The sequence below is a fragment of the Anas platyrhynchos genome, chromosome 5 (genome assembly GCF_047663525.1).
Source record: "Anas platyrhynchos isolate ZD024472 breed Pekin duck chromosome 5, IASCAAS_PekinDuck_T2T, whole genome shotgun sequence".
Lineage (NCBI taxonomy): Eukaryota > Metazoa > Chordata > Aves > Anseriformes > Anatidae > Anas > Anas platyrhynchos.
In genome coordinates, this window is record NC_092591.1 from 56,735,417 (window position 1) to 56,754,976 (window position 19,560).

The 19,560-nt window shown below is 40.5% G+C and overlaps 2 protein-coding genes across 11 annotated transcripts in view; both read right to left on the bottom strand.

Moving 5' to 3' along the window:
* CCDC34 (coiled-coil domain containing 34) overlaps window positions 1–6,602 on the bottom strand; it is a 111,106-nt gene extending 104,504 nt beyond the window's left edge. For 7 of the 9 annotated variants that reach the window (XM_072039166.1, XM_072039167.1, XM_072039168.1 and 4 more), the window contains exons 1-3: window positions 6,396–6,599; window positions 3,031–3,166; window positions 1,561–1,668 (exon numbers count right to left, since the gene is read on the bottom strand). In XM_072039166.1, coding sequence (XP_071895267.1) covers window positions 1,561–1,668; window positions 3,031–3,166; window positions 6,396–6,532 — 381 coding nt within the window. In that variant the 5' untranslated portion in view covers window positions 6,533–6,599. Of the gene's footprint in view, window positions 1–1,560; window positions 1,669–3,030; window positions 3,167–6,395 lie in introns of all 9 variants that reach the window. The other 2 variants (XM_027458923.3, XM_072039171.1) reach the window with 2 other exon arrangements.
* A 4,818-nt stretch (window positions 6,603–11,420) lies between these two features.
* LGR4 (leucine rich repeat containing G protein-coupled receptor 4) overlaps window positions 11,421–19,560 on the bottom strand; it is a 73,746-nt gene continuing 65,606 nt past the window's right edge. Inside the window, exons 16-18 of one of the 2 annotated variants that reach the window (XM_072039163.1) lie at window positions 18,223–18,320; window positions 17,487–17,561; window positions 11,421–14,401 (exon numbers count right to left, since the gene is read on the bottom strand). In XM_072039163.1, coding sequence (XP_071895264.1) covers window positions 13,125–14,401; window positions 17,487–17,561; window positions 18,223–18,320 — 1,450 coding nt within the window. In that variant the 3' untranslated portion in view covers window positions 11,421–13,124. Of the gene's footprint in view, window positions 14,402–17,486; window positions 17,562–18,198; window positions 18,321–19,560 lie in introns of both variants that reach the window. The other variant, XM_027458136.3, reaches the window with a different exon arrangement.

A 19,560-nucleotide genomic window follows, 5' to 3' on the forward strand; every position in this document is an offset into this window, starting at 1 on the left:
AGACAGCTAAGCCTTTAAGTTCAGTTTGTTCTTGATTTGAGTGCAGTTTACAGAAAAACTACCCAATGAATCATCTAATTTAAATGAAAATCAGATTACTTTTGGTAAGTGCTTGGGACATGGCCTAAGGATGACCTTATTCTTCCAAAACATAACATGTACAAGTCCAGACACAAATATGTTTGTTTGTTTTTTTCCACTGTCCCCTGGGCTGATGTACCATCAAAAAGATCTCCTACTCTCATGGACAACAGAAAAGAAGTTGTTCATCAGTAAACCCAAAGTTTCAAGGAGGACCCAAATAGGTAGAGATTTACAGTAGTTGACTGAGATAGACAGACTTAGAGAGAACTTTGACTGTTTTGAACTCTGTAGTGAAAAATTTTAAACGGGCAACCCAAGCTTGTTTAAGCCAATGAATAGTTACAGAAAGCTGTAATTTGTGTTTTAGAAGAGGAAAAATGCATTGTTCTTGCTGAATAATACATCCTTTACTTTTTGATGTGTACTTCAACAAGGACAGATCCTTTCTACATCATATTGAACATCTGAAGCAGGATTGTTCTGGTGCAGATTTATGCTAGTCAGCCAGTCAGCAATGAGGCTAAAAGAAAATAGGTTCGATCCAAACACAGGTTATTTTAGTGGTTCTAGATTGAACCTGAAGGTGGAGAGACAAATGTATTAGGCCTGGATATCTAGCCCACGTAGTGCTATTGTGTTATTTTTGATCAATTTTCATCTGATTTTATTGAGAAACAGAAGTACCAAACAGTAAGTAACAGGTATTGCTACAGACCATAACACAATGAACAAGTATGTCCATGAATTACCAGGGGCTGAACAAGACCAAATCTCTCAAGCTTTTCCATTGTTGCCACTCAGAGCACACCCTGTTTGTGGCACACAGAGCCGTATATTGCCCTGTAGAGATCGGGATTCTGTCTGCTTCTGACACTGGACATGGACATCCTCTCTGGAGAACTGACAAAGATTTCTTGATCCCACTCAGAAAAGACTTTTTGCATGAAGGAACTCCCAATTGCTAGCTGTGGTCTACTGAGAATTTCCTGAATCTGGCCTCACACCTCAATTATCCCTCTAAACTCTACCATACTATTTGTCTGTCCACAATGGTACTTAACTAAACCCCTTTTCTGGCTCTACTTGGTGTACAAAACATTGCAGTTAAGTTGTACGCTTCACCCAATGTGCTTGGACATTGAACCTATGAAGTCAGAAAGACTAGGGTATACCCTAGATCAGAATCCCAGCTATCATTAGCAGAAGTCTACTGCACAAGATGTAAGCCAATTGTCAGTTATCTGACTACTCAGAAAACAGATCTCTTTATACCTCATGGGAAGAAAAAAAAAAAAAAAAAGAAAACAGTCTTGGGAGAATGTTTAACTGTGTTGGTGTGGTTTTGCAATTTTCAATTAAACAGTCATTCTTTCAGCAAATTAAAAACATGGCTGTCCAAACAGTCTAAGTAAATTTTACATAGGTTTACTTAAGCATGGCATATGCTGGAACTCTTGCAAGCAAAGAGTATTTTACCTCTTCTCTTTTTTTTTGCATCCACTCCTTGTGCTTCTCTTCAGCTAGCCTTTTCCTTCTTTCACATTCTTCTTTTTGCTTCATCTTCTCAAGCTGTATGTTCATTTGCTAATTAAAGAAAAAGCAGACAACTTTAATATGTCATGGCTTTAATATGTCATGAAACGCGCTCAGTATTGTCAATGGTGCTGCAGTTAAAACAATATAAGCATTAGATTTAGAAAATTTTCCTTCATTAAGATTTTGGAAAAGATGGATGACAGCCAACACTGAAACATTGAAACAACCAATGGAAATGTATAAGATTTTAGAAGATGAACCAGAAATACATTTTTAGCTGGGCTTTGGAAATAATTCAACATAGTAAATCACCCCTCCTTCTAAATGTCCTTTCAGTTAATGGGATCTCAATATGTAGTACTACAAAGAGAGACAACTACTGAACTAGATTCTAAAGGGGAGAACATTAAATGTGTGGTGATCACTAACAGATCAGAAAATACTCCTCAAGATTAACAGATTATTTTGGTGTTATGCTGACCTCTAAAACAATGTTCTATAACCTTCCAGTGGTAGGTGTTTAATAACAGCACAAGGTAACCCACATAAAAATATACGTTACTTTCACTTTACAGATAAAGGGAATCATAGAAAGGTTAGGACATTGCTCAAGGTCAAATGACAAATCAGTAACTAAAGTGAGAAATGATCTAACTTTGATGTAATTATTCTAACCACTACCCAATATTTCCAACTTGATTGTAAAAATAGTATCGATTAATCAACTGCAACTACCCATATATTAATCAAGAAGGTACAGTGCGTTCACTTAATTCTGCCTCATCCCCAGTATTCAGGAACTGTTTGTATGCAAGGGGGCAAAAAATGGAAGGAAGGAAGGAAGGAAGGAAGGAAGGAAGGAAGGAAGGAAGGAAGGAAGGAAGGAAGGAAGGAAGGAAGGAAGGAAGGAAGGAAGGAAGGAAGGAAGGAAGGAAGGAAGGAAGGAAGGAAAACTGAGAGGCACTGCCTGGAAAATGACTCCAAACAGTTGTGTAATTACACGCTAAGCAGGTAATAACACTGTGCCTCATATCTAACCAAGCAGTTTGGCATGCTTACGCCCAGCACACACCCTGTCGTGTTTTACTGCCTACATGCATTCGTATGTACCCATGATGAAAATGAAGGTACCAATTACAGAAATGTTTTATTCTTTTAAACTTGAACCATTACCTGACAGTAGAATAAGAAAAACATTATAGAGCACTACCAACGACGTGCAATGTTTAGCAAAAAAGAATATGCAGAGCATGAATCACATAAGCATTGCCAAACATTATGGAGAGATAATGACCCTAAAATAATGGACAAAACTACTTGTTTTTTCACAACCAAAAGTAAAAGAACTCCTCTATTGGTTGATTGCTATTTTCCATTAGACTTGATATCAAGCTAATCAGATGTATTCACCTCTGCAGCTCTCGCCTGTAAGCGGGCACGTAGTTCCTTTTCTTTCCCAATGAACCATTCTTCCCACGGTGAAAGACTGTCTTTCAAAGGAGACTGGTTTTTTCCTTCTGTTATTTCTGAGTCTTCAGCAGCCTTCCTGTGTTATAAATGAGAAATGTAAAAGAATATTATCTGTAGTATGTTTAATTGGAAAGTTAACCAGTGCTGCTGCCCCCCAAAATGATATTTCTTTGTATCGTGACAACAAAATTATTTTTCTATTTGTTCAGTAATCTCCAGAATGGATAAACAGCATTTATTTTGTATTTCTGACCATCCTACTTACATCCTACTTATTAAATTATAGCTCGCTATTGATTTTTTTAGTTCCTGTTCCAAACTGTGAAACAGATTCAAACATTACCTTTTATAAACTAAAGAAAAACACCAGAAACATCAAAGTGTCACCTTCCTTCTCACATACGGAGACCAGAGGAAATCAGAGGTTTTACATTAACATCCTATCCTTGGTCACTGAGATGCTCAAAGTATCAAGGGGCCTTTAGCACAAGCCAAGGATAATCAAGATTATTTTTTCTTCTTTCCAGTCCTATGGAATTGGATTAATGATATCAAGCAACCTCTGCACTGAGAATCCATTCATCCCAACAGTTACAATTTTCCTTCTTAAAACACATTCGTAGGGAAGATACAAAAGAACTATGGCTTGCACACAATACTTGATATTATACAAGGTTAGACTTTTAGTAGGACACCTTGCATAACTCACTCGTAACTTCTTTACTCATGAATAATGCAGCCATCCTTGCCTTGGGCCGGAAATATCTTTTATAATATTCTGTCTGTGTACTCCCTCCCAACAAAGAAATTATTATATTGGGCTCTAAGTCAACAAAAACTGATAACATGCCAGTAGATTTCTTTATAAACTTTCCTCTAACCTATAGATTTTTTTTTCCATAACAACAAAACAATGAAATTAGACTTCACATTAGTATTTTATAGGAACGCATGTACTCTGGAAACACCTGCCTACACACTTTACTGCAGTGAGTAATTCTGCTTGGTTAATTCAAGCTATGAAAGAGCCATCCAAACAAGCGTATTATGTTAATGCTCCTGAAATGAACCTTTTAAGCATAACATATTTTTATAAACATGGAAATAATGCATATTCACAAGGTGCAGCAACAATCTATTGCAAAATATTTTGTCCCAGTAATCCTTAGAATATATTTCTATAATAGCAAGCACTTGGGGGCAATGCGAAGGAGTTTTGTCCTACCATTCTCCGCTGCTGTTACCTACATGTGTGTGCCTACATAACCCTTCACTGGTCATGTTGTGGAATTCCAGAGAAACTGCTTCTTGTTGAAACTAACCCGAAAAAGGGTCACATTCCCTGCCCAGAATCAGCCCGCAAACCCTCTTTATACTGTTTTGCCACAGAGACATGGTAGCACAATGGAAATGACAGGCCACACACACACAACAAGCAGAGAAAAGCAGCACAGAACAAGCACCCCCAAGCACAGCGTTGTCCAACATCTGCTGCACCCTAGGTCTTGGATGTGAAAGCAGGAAGACCAAAAATTTAACAGAGGCAGTTTTGAAACAGGCAGATATAAGGGATACAACTTAGGAATGCATAATAATGCATTTTGTTGGAAAATAACTCTCTGAGAGTTTATTAAAGATAAGGATAAAGGTATTATGCATTCAAATTCAGCAAACCGATGCAACTCTGTCCAGACTTGACGTTTTGGGCAGGGATACTTCCTTAACACATTCCTTTGCTCGGCACAATTTGCATTATGGTACTTTATACCAAAATAACACTGACATACTAAGCTAACCTGGGAAAAAGCACTGACAGAAGGAATCCACTCAGAAAAACACTATTTGCTAAGTGTTTGCTTACATCAATAGCTAAAAAGTCCAGGCTGTTAACTTTTCAAAAAAAAATATACATGTATATTCAGAGTAATGAACAAGACCCATGTTAAATGCAAGTAAGAAATAACAGAAAATTGAGTTTTCCAGAGGACAACATACACCGAATATGCAGAACTGGTAGGAGAAATGTGTTCTCTCTCCTGCAGTTCTCTGCCCAAAGCTCCTGGGTTGCACCAGAGCAAGGACTGGACCCCCAACCTTCCCCATGCACATCCTGGCCACCAGTTCCACTCTGTGGCAAGCTGGTTGTGTTTTGAGCCACATAAAACTTAAATTTCATGGGACCCCTTTCCGAAATGCTAGCATAGTCACAGCTATAACCTTCATCAGAGTAATTAGTACAAGACTTCTGAAAGGACCACAGTCTCAAGTGTGCATATGTATTTAAATAAGTATCTGATATCAAATCAAGTGTGTTTGGTGTTAAAACTGAAGTCTGACTAACAAAAGACTGTGCTTATTATTTACCACACATTCACTGACGTCCCACCATCAGACACAATGCCGATCTATGCTGAAAGCACAAAAATGCCTAACATCCTTTCACCAGGCCTTGTTTTCAGCCTCTACAAATATTAGATTTCCCACGTTAAACCTCTGCCTCTGGCGAATTAAGAAGACAACAACAGCAAGAAGACTCTGAGAAAGTGCGTTCAGGGAGGGGGGTAAAGTCAGTGTAAGAAGTGTTTTTTATTATTATACCTTTGAGATCTTGGCAGTTACACACGGAAGCTGCTGCGTGAGCGTTTGGTAGACACTTATTACAATAGAGCAGCAGCATTATTCAGGCGCAGGGTATGTATGAGCGAAATTCATATTGTGCCCACAGAATTTAATGAGGCTGTTCCAGCTCAAGCCCTGACAGCGGTCTCCTTCAGTTGCATTTCACAGCTGCCAGTGAACACTGCAGCAACAGGCCCCAAAATCGAGAGCTGTTTCAAGCAGCGCGTCAAGCTGCAAAGACCTCAAAGATCTCAAGCAGCAAGGCCCAAGTGCCACAGCGCCTGGAGGTACCCGAACAGCACCAGTGAGTGGGAAGGGGCAGGAGGACAGGAGGGACCACGGCCAGGCGAGCAGCCTCTCCACTCGGAGGCTTCTGAGAACGTCTGAACGCCTTTCTTGGGCTTGGAGCAATTATTTCGGATAATGCTTGCCACAAAGAGGCGGTGCAGCCCTTCCCCTGCCCCACCGGGGCTTTCAGCTCAGCGCCCCGAGAGGTACCTCACAGGGAGCTCACATCCCGGAAGGACCCGGGCACGGCCGGCTCCCCCCGCTTCTTTTAGGGGCAGGACGTGCCTTTGTGCCTGGTTATGGCCCTGCGGAGCACAGCGGGGCGCCTGCAGCAGGTGAAATAAAACCCGGGGAAACCCAGCCCGCACCACGCAGCCTCCTCCCCGCCGCGCCGTTACCTACGGCCCGCCCGGCCGCGGGGCGACGGGGACGGGGACAAGAATGGGGACGCCCCTGCCCCTTCCTCCTCCTCCTCGCCGCCGCTGCTCATGCCGCCGGCGAGCGCCTGAGGGAGGGGGCGGCGGTTACCGGCCATTAACGGCCATTAACGGCCAGCACCTTCCCCCCGCCCAGCTCCCGGCGGCCCCCGCGGCGCCACCATGGCGACCGCGACGCGGCGCGGCGGGCCCGGCCCCGCCCCGCCTCCCCCTCAGCCTGTCGCGACATGCCCGCGATATCGCCCCCCCGAGCCCAGAGTGAGGGGTCTGCCCTTCCCCGTGGCAGCTCTGGGGGAGATGCTGTGATGGATCCCGCAGGGAGAGCCCCGGCGTTAGCCCCCCGTGCTGGTGTTGGTCAGAAACACACACACAAAAAAAATAAAGCCGGGCTCACAAACACAAACTCGGCCCGAGTCAGAAACACAAAACCAGCCCAAATCCCAACTCACAACGCTGACTGCAGCTGATGCTCGTGGTGTTAGCACAACCCCACAGGAGGCTGCTGAGCTTGTCATCCACAGACTGGAGCAGTACGAGCTGCAGTCTGTAACAGACAGCAAATTACAGCAATTAAAATAACCCAAACTGATCAGTCCAGCATTGGAAGCAGCAGGATAGCACTAGAAACTACACATTTTTAATCAATGATTTGGGAAGCAGCACGAGCAAAGCTTCGCATCACGGGGGGCATGAAAATGTCAGGAATTTCAACAAGCTGCAGCCCCACATAATTGTAGATATCCTCTGAAGGCCTGGAAACCTCCCGTGACCTTAAAGCCCACTTCATAGTGAACACAGGCAACAGTCTTAAATAAGAGGGGGGAAAAAATAACCAGAATTCATGCCTCCAGATTGCTTATGCAGAGGGCAGCAAAAGCCTGCTCACCTTCTGAGGAATTACAGCATCGTTACTGGTATAACATAACATTGTTGATGCCCCTTTTCTTTTTGTTCTGTCCAGTCACTCTGCCCAAATTAATACTGGCAAGATCCCAGACAATGAGATTCTGTAAAATAATGACTGAAACAGGAATCCTACAGGTCCATACACAGCTTCTATGGCCACAGAAGGACTGGCAAATAGAAAAGTGGCACATTGCAAGGACATACTTCATGGCAAAACTTTAACTCTGTCAACTTTTCCTAGGAAAGACTGCCTCTGAAAAGCATCTGCTATGGCAGGAATCAAGCACTGATACTACTAAAGCTCATGAGCAAAACCAAGCTGGCCTAATGAGGAACGAAATTTGCCACAAACAACTGGATGTGGTGAATGAATATGTGTGTGTAATATATATGTGTGTGGGTGGGCAGTCATGTAGGGGTAACAACCCCTACAGTTGATACTACTGTGAAAAAACAGACAAAGTTCCCACCGTAGAAGTGACAAAATCTACATTCAGCCTTTCAGCGTTAAGTGAACTCACACCATCACAGACTACAGAGGAAGCACTTTAAACTTTCTAGCAACAGGAGTTAAATTTGGAGTAAAACCACAGGTGTATATTCACAGACCTATACTTTATGTCAGTTCAAAGTCAATCAACGTCTGAACTTCTAAACGATTCTGACAGATTGCTGACACGTAATCCCTAATTGTCATCCACTGTACTTGAAAAAAAGATTTTACATAGAAAATGGTGCTGAGAAAGCAATTTTACAATTAACTGAAAAATAGAAATGAATTCAATCCTAGGCATAAATCAAATACCCTCAATTATTAACAACCCTGTTTTAACAACTCTACGAAATAAGTGAATTTGCCAATTCGTCCTTATAAAATCTTCAAATTTTAGAAATTCAACTGTATTCTGATCAGCTCAGCCTCAGACAATGGCCATCAGGAGGAAACCTCTCAGTTAAGCTTAATACCACTCAGTTTTAATGAAAAGCATCAAATTACGTTGCTCTCAGATGTATTGTCTAGTTTCATACCTGCATTTAGGAACACAGAAAAAGCATAAAATAATCCTACTGAAAATAAAAAGACTAGACTGAGGCAGCACAAACATGCCTTAAGCTTCTTGGCATCAACAAAGCACACATTTTGAGATCATTTGTCTGTTTTACTCAAACAGAAAAAAAAAAATACAAAATTTAAGCCATATGCATGTACATGAATTTGAGTCTTCAGATTTTTCTGGTGTGGGCAAAAGTAAGTGGTGCAGCAGGTGCATCTGCGAGGAAGAAAGCTACTTGGATCCATGCTCACCATTGGAGTTGACAGATCAATATCTATGCTAGTCTATGAGCTATTTTTGTGCCTTCATTTGTAATTCTGTTTCATTAGATGCTAGGCATCCTGAGGGGTCTTGGATAACTTCAGTTTTCCTTCACTTTCTGGTGGTTTCCCATCCTTGCAATAAGCCATACCCACTACTGGTCCCAGTCCAGATTTTCTGTAGGTTGCTCAAATGGAGCCAGCTATTTTCAAGGACCACAGCCTTGAGAAGACGTGTTTCTCTTTTTAGGGGAATGTGCAACAATTCTATGAAACAAACTTAGTAAAATCTCATCTTTTCAAATCAATAGTATGATTTGTGCTCAACTCAATGGGCTGGATTTCACCTTATATTCAACCAAAATGCACCCGTTTTTTGTGTTAGTTGGAGATCACAGCCTGCTGTTGAACAACCTTCACTTGCTTGGCTACTTCATACAAAGTCTTTACCTCAGTCCTTATACTCTTTTAAAGCATCAGTTATTAACAGATTTATTCACTCGCTTTTGGGCTACAGTTTTCAAAAGACACTTGTAGGTTATGCTTTTGTTACTGGAAACCATTGATATACCTCACAAATTGTTGCTGTCAAATTTGAACAAATTTCCTTATAATAAAGGCCACAACATTAACAAATTAACAAATTCCCATCAACAAATACTTCTTAGGTAAGACCTAAATGATGGTATTTTATACTAGTGTAGTGCCACGGATGCAACAACAGGGAATGTGTCCATTCATCCTCCAAGTTCCTACACTATACAGCAGTGAACAAAACACAGTAATTTGTGATGCTTTATCCTGCTCCACCTTTCATTCATTTCCTTATTTTGGGAATCACACTCAACTGAACTCCAGAGTAAATTGCTCAGATTCTACTGTACCGTATATGAAAGGCAATATTAAAAATCTCTACCTAAAAATAAACTTATTATGCTAGCAGTAAAAGATCAAAAGCATCTATGTAATTAAAAGTTATTAAATTGAGAGTACATATGAAACAAACTGTGCATTGTGCTTTTAATTAAAAATATTACCCTATAAATTAAAACCAAAGGATTAAAAATTGTAATCGAAGTCAAAAGTATCCTTGTGCAACTTGGAATTTTCTGAGTAAATGTGCAATTAAACTCAGGAAGTTCCACTGGAGAGAAATGAAACAAGTCAAAAGGGATTCACACCAAACAGTTGCTGAGTAGGTACATCATTTCTGTAAGAGTAATGAGGCTCCCTTCCAGATTAAGAGATCTCACCAGAATGCTTCCATAGAGCAGGTTAACAGCTGTCCGTAAACTTAATGGGGGCAGGTGTCGAACATCTTAGCAACAACTTTTGGCACTTTCTGTTTTTCTCCTCTGCCCCATTTGCAGAAAGCTGCTTCCTCACTACAGCAGAAATCCCTGTCTTGCTCAAGATTTCATTTGTTTAAAGTGAACAGCAAATTTCTTGTGTCTGCTAAGTTTGGTACTGAAGCTCAGTACAACAGTTGCTCAGCAGGGTTTAGAAATAAGGTAACTGACGTTGTCACTGTAAAAATAGTTTCAGGTAACTCCAGACTGTAGGAAATCAAAGGATTTTTTTTCCTGTGAACACCCAAGAAGGATGGAACTTAGGAGGTTTCACTTGCCTGGATATCAAAACAGAGATTAGGAAGCTTTGCCTAGCAAGGGAGGAGAGCACTCTGGACATCAACTCGTGCAGAGCTAAGCAATCCCCCCCACGTGTTACCAACACGGCGCAGCTTCGAGGCAAGATGTCCCCACATACCTGACACCACTTCTGGAGCCAGGAAGAGAGGGAGCGAATTCTCAGCAGATCTTTTCTGTTGCAGCTGTGAACATCTGAACAGTAGGCACAGCTACAGAGATCAGCTTGACTGGCAAGGATGTGACAAGGGATTTATCTGGTACCTGGTAGCTGTGCTTCTCTGCGTTCTTACGTGGTCATGTTGGGCACGCAGCAATGCTGAGCCAGGCAAGTTTTGCAGCACTACTTCTCAACAGGTTGATTTTACTAGCTACTGCCTGCGTTCCTTCACCTCTATCAATAAAACCTGCATGCGTTGGAAGACACTGGACTGACTGCATTAGAAGTTAACTGAAAAAAAAAAAAAAAAAACACATTTTGAATACTAGGGTTCTAAATGAACTACATTTGGCCACTTTCATAGCATTTCAGTGACGACTCATTTGTTAAACAGCGGGCGACATATATCCATGCTCAAGAATATTGTTGGAATATGCACTTGGCACCTTGATAGTTGCATTTCCTTCCTGCTAATTATAAAACTCCATCTGAAATTTGTTTTCCTTTTTGAGGAGTATTCTTTCTTAGAAGTATTGTTGTTACCTGTGACTAGTTGGCCAACAGAGGGAGCATGGAACAAACTGTGACTCTTACAAAACTACAGCTTAAAAAAAGTAACGATTAGCAGGGAAATGCTATCAAAAACATAAAATCATCCTCTGTATGACTTTCCAAGATGTATCACATTTGAGGTTAAATACGGTACATAATGTCTTTTTTTTTAAAGTGTTTGCTTTGTAAGAGGGCAAGCGCTTCTCTGAATGTTTTAATCATTTGCAGGCCCTGAGGCAGCATTAGTCAGAGATCACAGATCCACATGTAAACTGGCAGCTTACTTATTTTGCTGGCTATTCCTTCCCAAAGCTCTAACCACATTAATTATGCTCTTTGTTGTCTACAATTTCATGCAAGTGCACCATTTTTAGCCTAAACTTCTGAAAAACAGAGATAAATAACAATCAATATTCATGTACCCTTTATTTGTTTTCAGTGTAACATTCCATGCTAATTGCAGATGGCTCTAATATTCATGAGTGTAAATATAAGAATTAACAACTCTGGGTGGTGGGTTTTCTCCTTTGTTTTTACATATGAATATTTTGGCTTACAAAATTAACAGCATTACAGTAAATAATCCTCCCGTATTTTATACAAACTACATGTTTTCGATATACAAGGATTCTGTTTTTATTACAGTGACAATATACAACCATGTCTATTTACAATGCAAAAAGTATATAAACCATGTTTTAAACATTCTGCTACTGGCAGCCACTATTGTTTAGGAGGTAGCTTTAATTAACAAAATGAACTGAAGCCACATTTCCCATCATGTGTTCTATCAAATAATTTACAATACAAAGATAAAAATTCATTGTATGAACAGTATATACAGGTTAATTCTCAAAACAGCAATCTAGCTTTAAATCTTAAGAAGAATGTCTCCAGAGTAACTGGGATGGCAGTGAATTTGCTCTTGATTTATCATAGTTGAGGAACATAATTACCTAATCGAGCATTCATAACTCTGATATAATATAAATTGATCAGATTTCAACGAATCACTGATTGTACTTAAATCATTTGGGCCTCAAGACTTAAACGGTTTTAAAATAAAACACTGACTTACATGAAAATCAGTGACTTTGCACAGTGTACATCACACTCAGTAAAATAATTGGCAACAATATGTTTTTTTTTTTAATTGTAAAATTCTTTCTTTTTCTCTCCATTTGCTAAAATCTCAGTCTATTCATAGATATTATTGGGGTGCACCAACATTCAACAGGCTGCGCAGTATTAGCCAGTCTTTTTCTGCAAGCACACGAGCTGTATACATTGACAGCACTGCTAATACACCACCCGATGCATCGATATTCCTCCTAACAGCGTGACCCTACTGCATAATACTGAAGAAAGTTGCTGTGTTTCACCTGAAGTAATGCATCGTCGCTGAAAAATGCGTTCAGCCCTATTGTGCCTGACAGCTGTTAATATTGATGTTTCATAGTCTGCAGATATTGTGGATTACAACTGCTTTTGCTATAGCAATCTTTTCTTTGTCTAAAAAAGATTGAACATTGGCTTGAAATACAAAAGAAACACGGTATTACTATATTGCTCTCACAGTTATTATGGGAGAATTAATCCCTTTTTTTTGGCCCTGCAGTAAAATTCATCCTGAGATTCAATGCTGAATACACTATACAAAGCTAGCAAGAGAGTTGTTTGCTTAATTATAGAAAAGTCACATTTAAAAATAATTTCTTTAATATTAACAGCTGTCCTTTATATTGTGCTTTGGCAGGAAAAAAATCATCAGAACTTACCTCACCACCAGCAGAAGTAAATACAACTGGAGCACAACACGGAAACAGACCACTAGGCATGTAAAAACCGTATAAAAGGAACCACTATTGCTTGGAAAGAGTAAAAATATCGGGTAACAAATTTGGTTTACCAATTATTTACAGTCAGGGCAATTTATTTATTTGTTTCATTATTTTTAAATGTATGGCTCAAGAAATTACTGCCCACTTCCCTTCTTTACAAACGACGCTAAACAACGATTACAAAAGTGCTTCCTGCTTGAGAAGGTCAAAACAGGTAACGGCCTACGAAGCGTTATACCTCTTCGTCAGAAGAGCTGACGGCAAAGCCTTTCAGTCTTTAATTCTGGGTATGTTGTAGGCATAGCGAACCAAAGGGAATCCTCGGCTTTGGTAGAAGCACGCGCGGCCACAGGCCTGCACTTGGTCTGAGCTGTCCGACACGAAGGAGTCGTCCTCGTCCGCGTAGTCGGAGTGGGCAGACTGGGTGCCACAGTCCGACCAGTAGCCATCCGGCCTTTGGCAAGGCACCACTGCCAGCGTGGGGCAGCTGTGTGATTTGATTAAGTGTTTACATGGCACGGGCTTGGACAAGAGGAGCGATTCGCAGCACTCGCACACGGCAATGTTCCCCTGCAGATGGGTGTACATGCCACAGTCATAGTAAAAGTCCTGCGCCACGCAGCCCCCTTGGGTGTTGACGGAAATTGCTACCGCTCCGTTCTTCCTGCTCAAGTGGCGTCTGAGCAACTTCCAGTCTTCCTTGAACTTTGGATTGAAGAATACGTACAGAACTGGGTTCAGGCAAGCGGGTAACGGGAAGAATATCAGAGTAACAGACTTCATTATTTCAGGGCTGATAGAAATTGCAGTGATCAACGGTGCAAACGAGAAAAATGCAACAGGGCAGAAAAAGATGCAGTTCGTGAAGATTAGCCAAGCGACATGCTTAATCATGCTGGACTGTGAGTTTTCGGAGAGGTCCTCTTTTTCCAAGTTGCAGTAAAGTTTAGTGTAGATAATAGCCATTAGCAAAAACGCTAACGAATTCAGGAGCACTAAAGTTACCGTGAAGCCTAGTGAAGGCGTCTCTCCAGTGGGGAAGGGCAAGCAAAGGGGTGATGCCGAATACTCCACTTTATGGAAAAGTGGTAAGCATCCTGCTACCATAGCACACAGGAAAGCGAGGACTGCCGCAATCTGAAACTGTTTTTGCCGATTGCTTTTCCCCTTTTTAATGATCTCCTTCGCAGAGAAGCTCCGTTCAACGGCTGCCAGCATCAGGAAAAAAATGGCACTTTCTGATGAAAATACTGCGAGAAACCCAGCAACTCTGCAACCACTGCCAGTCTCCCACCATATGCCAAATTCAGCAAATCTTCCCCAAGAGACAGCATCCAAGAAAGTTAAAATACCGGTATAGACTCCCATGAATAAGTTAGAGACAGAAATCAGGCCTATGAACAGTTTGGAAGATGGCAATGGAGTACAAGATGCAAATATTGTTAACATGACAAGCAGGTTGAAGAACAAAGCAACCAAAAAAATAAACCAGACAGTCAGTCGAATCATCCAGCTTCCCAGTAAATATTCACAAGGCTTAAAAGCACCTAGAAGAAAAAAAAAAACAGAAGGACAACCAATTTAGGGAGAAAACTCGTGCCTTAATAAGCAAGATTTTCAAAGGTATTACAAGAGCCCTCCTCATTCATTAATTCATGAATAGAGTACCCAGCTGAACTGCTAAATAGGTCAGTTGAAAGTAAACTGCTCTGCTGAAGCTATTTACTAATTAATTATGCCTGAAATAATAATTACTGCAATGAATGGTCACTTGGGAATACTTTCTATAAACAAACTAGATAAACAAACCTAATTACCTCTCAGCTACTCAAAATAGCTTTTATTAGTGCCCCCTAAATACTTTTTAAAAAATATTTCATATTTCATAAAAAGGTTGATAACTAAATAAAACCAAAAGTTCAAAACCGACTTGTAAAAAAAAAATTCCTTTTCCCTTATAAGTAACATTTCTCTCAAAAAATGATTCACAAACATGCCTTCCGGAGTAGCTTTTGGTCACAAGGAAACATCTGTAAAACAGCCAACAAATTCAATTTATCAGCTTTAATAGGGACGGGAATTCACCACAGACCCTCTCTCCCACCCCCATCACTGGAAGGCATTGAGAGTTTGCAGAGTCATAGGAAAAATTGCATTTTCTTCTTCTTTTGCCACTGAGGTGAAGAACTAAGTGATAAAAACCAGATAAAATGTCTAATGATATAAAGCAAGATAAGGGAAAAAAAGGTCACTGTTTCTGCTTACCCTTCTAATCCTTCTAATTGCTATTTATTCCATGGGGAAATCCCACTGATTTTATGTAACAATTAGAAGAGTTTAACCTCTCCTTCATCTCCATTAAGCGCTGCTAATTGTCCCAAACACAATACCGAGGGATCTCTTGTGCAGTCTGGCCCCCTGCGAGCTGAAGGCGAAGCAGAGGAACGCCAAACCACACTGCCGAAACAGCTTCTGAGCCGTGGCCAGGCAGCCCTCAGCCCCACACGCCTCATCCCCTCCTTCTAGGCAGGCGAAAGGTAAGCACAACCCATTCCTAACGCTGACTGCACAGAGAGATTAAACGTCAGGATGAGAAACTCCCAAGGCCTAAAGCAACTTCCAGAAATAACTCAACTGACAAGTCCGGAAAGAATCTTTTTGTTTGTTTAAACGAGCAAGCTTCATTTCTGAGCAAGAAATAATGCTGTTAATTGGATTATCAGACCAGCAAAAACAGTAGTACAATCCCTTTTTTGCAGGTATACTCCAATGAGCATCTCTTACTCAGGAAATTATTTCTGAAGTACATTCACCATGGACGTTCACCCTGGTCTAGTGGGAGGTGTCCCTGCATGTCGCAAGGGGTTGCAGATGATGGTCTTTCTTTTCTTCACATCCAGACCATTCTATTGAGCAAAATCTGCTAACCTCAATATACTTAAAAATAAAAACAACTTCCTACTTAGGAAATTTAAAAATGCAAATTCTGTGTTTTGAAAATCAAACTGGTTTCTTTTTTATCTAGTAGCTGTATCATGGGTCATCTTTACACAACCAACAATTTCCACCACACCTTCCTGTCATTCTCCCAACTCCCATTCTCTCTAACTATCATAGTACGAAGTTAGCCTCCTCTCCCACTAATATTCCCAACCCAGCAGGGACATTCATGCTATGAGTTTTGCTGCTTTCAGCGCTATGCTACTTAAGTGCCACTGTTCAGCAATCCATTCCTGCCATTAGGCAAGGTGGAAAGTGCTCTATGGGATGAGCAATGATTCAGAACTTCAGGTGGTGGGTGGAGTGTCCTACTTATTTTCCCTGCTGTGCTGTCGTCTGGTCATAAGTTGTTAGTATGGGAGGGACTGGTGAAAAACAAGTTAAATTGTGAACTTGTAAAACAAGCTCTTCATTCCCTTTAGAGTTACAGCATCTCTGGCATGGGCAAAAAGAGAGCTAAAGGCTTTAAAGATTTAACCCATATAACATAGCATCTGAACTCTCATTCTGTGAACAGATCAAAAGCAAATAAGCAGCATTGGTTCAATTCACTCTCAGATCATACAGTTACATTAGTACCACCACAAAGTGACCTAGAAATCCTTGCAGTATTCTGTAGACTACAGACAGAGCTATCCCAAAAGATGAAGAGCAAACAGACGAAGTTTCATAACGGACATAAAATACCAGTAAAGGCGGAAAAAATGAAAGCAGGCTTCAAAAACCCATGTTCATCCAGAATCAGCTTTCCTCAAAGCATACTCTCCCCCTTATCTACGTATTCCTGTTTATGCAAACAGGATACAAGATGTATAAAAGCTTCTCTCTTCTTGAGAGCCCATGGCAAAGGTGAGGAAGTAAGAGGCAGCACAGCCTGCGCTTTAGGGGCTGAGTGGAACCGTGTGTGGAAATGTGCAGAAGAAGGAAGATAAGCGGAAGGGGAGCAATGAAACTGCCTAGAATGAAAATATTCATCCGCGAGATCAAAGGCTTTCAACACTCCTGGACTGTTCAAGCCCAAATTGGAATAGTTCTGGTATGCCAATAAGAGTACTCGTAGCACAGATATCTGTATCAGTTTAAGATGCTACTCCAGCTACCTGTAACAGCCCTCTGCTGTCAATTAATGCTGCTAAGGCAGGACTGAGAGAACAGATCCCATGAGCATTCCTCATCCTCTCTCCTGCAAAAACATCAGGCTTAGCTTAAACCACAAATGACAGCAGTTTGATAGAAGCTTTTAAAAGCGCAGGCTAACTTCTCACTGGAGCAGATGAGCATTCATACAGTCTGCTCCACAGATACTTCCTTGGCAAGAGTAATGCAGAATTAGGGGGCAGTGCATCAAACACAGAAAGGTCCAAATATAAGTATCACAATCTAGCATGTACAGAAACCAACTTGTTTTTTTGTAACTTATTTCTCCCATACAATACTATGTCTAAAGCTGAGCCAATTCTTTGCGACTGCTTGTCCAAAACAATGGCATCAAATGAAGTTTCAGCCAAGCACTGCAGTTTAACCTTCTCTGTACAGAGGAAGAGAGGAATACAACACAATTCTGTTGACAGCTATTTGCATAACACCTTGCCTGAAGTTTGCCGTGAGGCTAAAGCACTTTATGAGATTTACCTGTTGCTGGTGTACAGTGAATAATAGTCTGTCCCAGTTCGGCATTTTCATCATTTCTCAGAACATCTGCATCAGCTGTACTCAAATAAAATGAAAACCAGGTTAGTTGCAGAAAGAAAAATAAAGAGGGAAATGTAACAAAGCTGCCTAGGATGGAAGTACAGCTTTGAAAGATCAAAGACCTAACACTTCACCAGCTTTCTAGCCTATAACAAGCGGAGCTGTTCCAGTTTGCCACAAGTGGTCCAATGCTCAGCGCAGAAACTGCTGCAGCAGTGTAAGTTACTACTGCCCAGGGTAACTACTCACAGTTTTTTGCAACACAACAGCAACATTTTTAAGCAACAGGGAAAAGATCTACAAGGCCTTGAACTAGATAGAGTAAGGACAAGCTCTCTGTACAGGAAGGCTGAAATACTGAGATCAATAAAACATCTTCTGCTCTGGCAGAAAATAATGGAAACAATCTGGCAGTGGGAAATAGTTTTAAACAACAGGCAGTTCTCACACATTTAGAAAGAACTTGGCATTGCCCACCCCACCTGGCCAGGAACTGCTAATCACTTTCACAGATGGTTTCAGTACCCCTACGAAGATGACATTTTCATTATTTTCTTACTCAAAGACAATAGATGCTTTATTTGGTCTAGTCTGGCCCAAAAAAACTACTGCTGTCCTAACACATATTCCTCACTAGGATAAGTACCCTTACCCTTCTCACGATCCACCAAGGTACCTTGATCTTGGTGACTGGAATCTTCAGCATCCGAGTTTAAGTAGGAGTCACAACCCCAAAACGCACAGCACTGGTAAGCATATGGCACTGAGAGCGACCTGAAATACAGGCAGAACAATGAACACTGTTACCTGCTGTAACTTTAACCAAGGTTACCACCTTTTAAAAAAAATTAAGCGGCACACTTCAGTGCTAAAACAGAAGTATTTTGTCTGGTCACTAAGAAAAAAAAATAAATTTTAAATTGCATCAGTTGTAACCACTTCTGATTAACTTTTTCACTGAGATAAAGGACAGGTGATGCATCCAAGTGTCGTCTACAGCAAGAAGTACCAAAATATTTTGTGACGTTTATCCCTTCGCTTTATTTTTCCTCCTTATACAAAACAAATTCTGATCAATATTTTTGGTGTTACTGTACAAATTAAATCAAAAATTCATCAAGCAAGTTAATTAAAGCATAACTGTTTTTTAAGAAAGTTAAGTTTCCAAATGACCACAGCATTAAAAACGTATATTTCCTTTTCATTTCGTTTTGTTGACCAGAAAAAAAATATGTTTTGCTATTGTCTTTCTGTGTGTTTTCCAGAAATGGTATGCGCTATTAATCTGGGTGGAAAAGAAATATAGGTGCACACAGAGTTTTTAAAAGTGCATATAAACAACTCAGTTATAGCAGACCAAAAGCTATTTTCTTCTGACTTAAGGCTACAATATCAACTATCTGCGATATTGTTCCTGAATTATGTTCTTGTAAGTATTTAGAAGGAACATTGGTCTGGAGGATCCCACAGTGCATTAGTTCTCAAGCACAGATCAAAAACAGCAACAATATAAAAATGTGTTGTTTCCACGGGATTGCCAAAGCTTGTCTTTAAGTCTGACACAGAACCCTCTATTAGCCTTACACAAATTAACAGTATCTTCATGCCCATTTTTCCACTGGACAGTATGGAAAACCATTTTAAACTACTTCTTCAGGATCAAAATATCAATGTGTACAAAGATCTTGCAAATGCAAACCAGTTCATCACTGTCTGATCCACCGCATATTGAAATCAGTAACAGGTTCCAATTTAAATGATTACTGTTACTCTTATATAATTTGCCTCCATGAATAAACAGCATATGTATGAAGTGTAGTGATTATGGAATCAGGCACCTGTGAGTCTGTTCCCGTTTTCCACGCACTGAAAGACAGATGTGCTCAGTTCAATAACAAATGGAATCCATCCAAACCACTAATCTGAAGTCAGCTGATTATATCTGCCTGAAAAGCGGTGGAGGAAAAATGTAACAGGTTCCAAGAAAATTGTCTACAAATGTTTTTTTCCATCA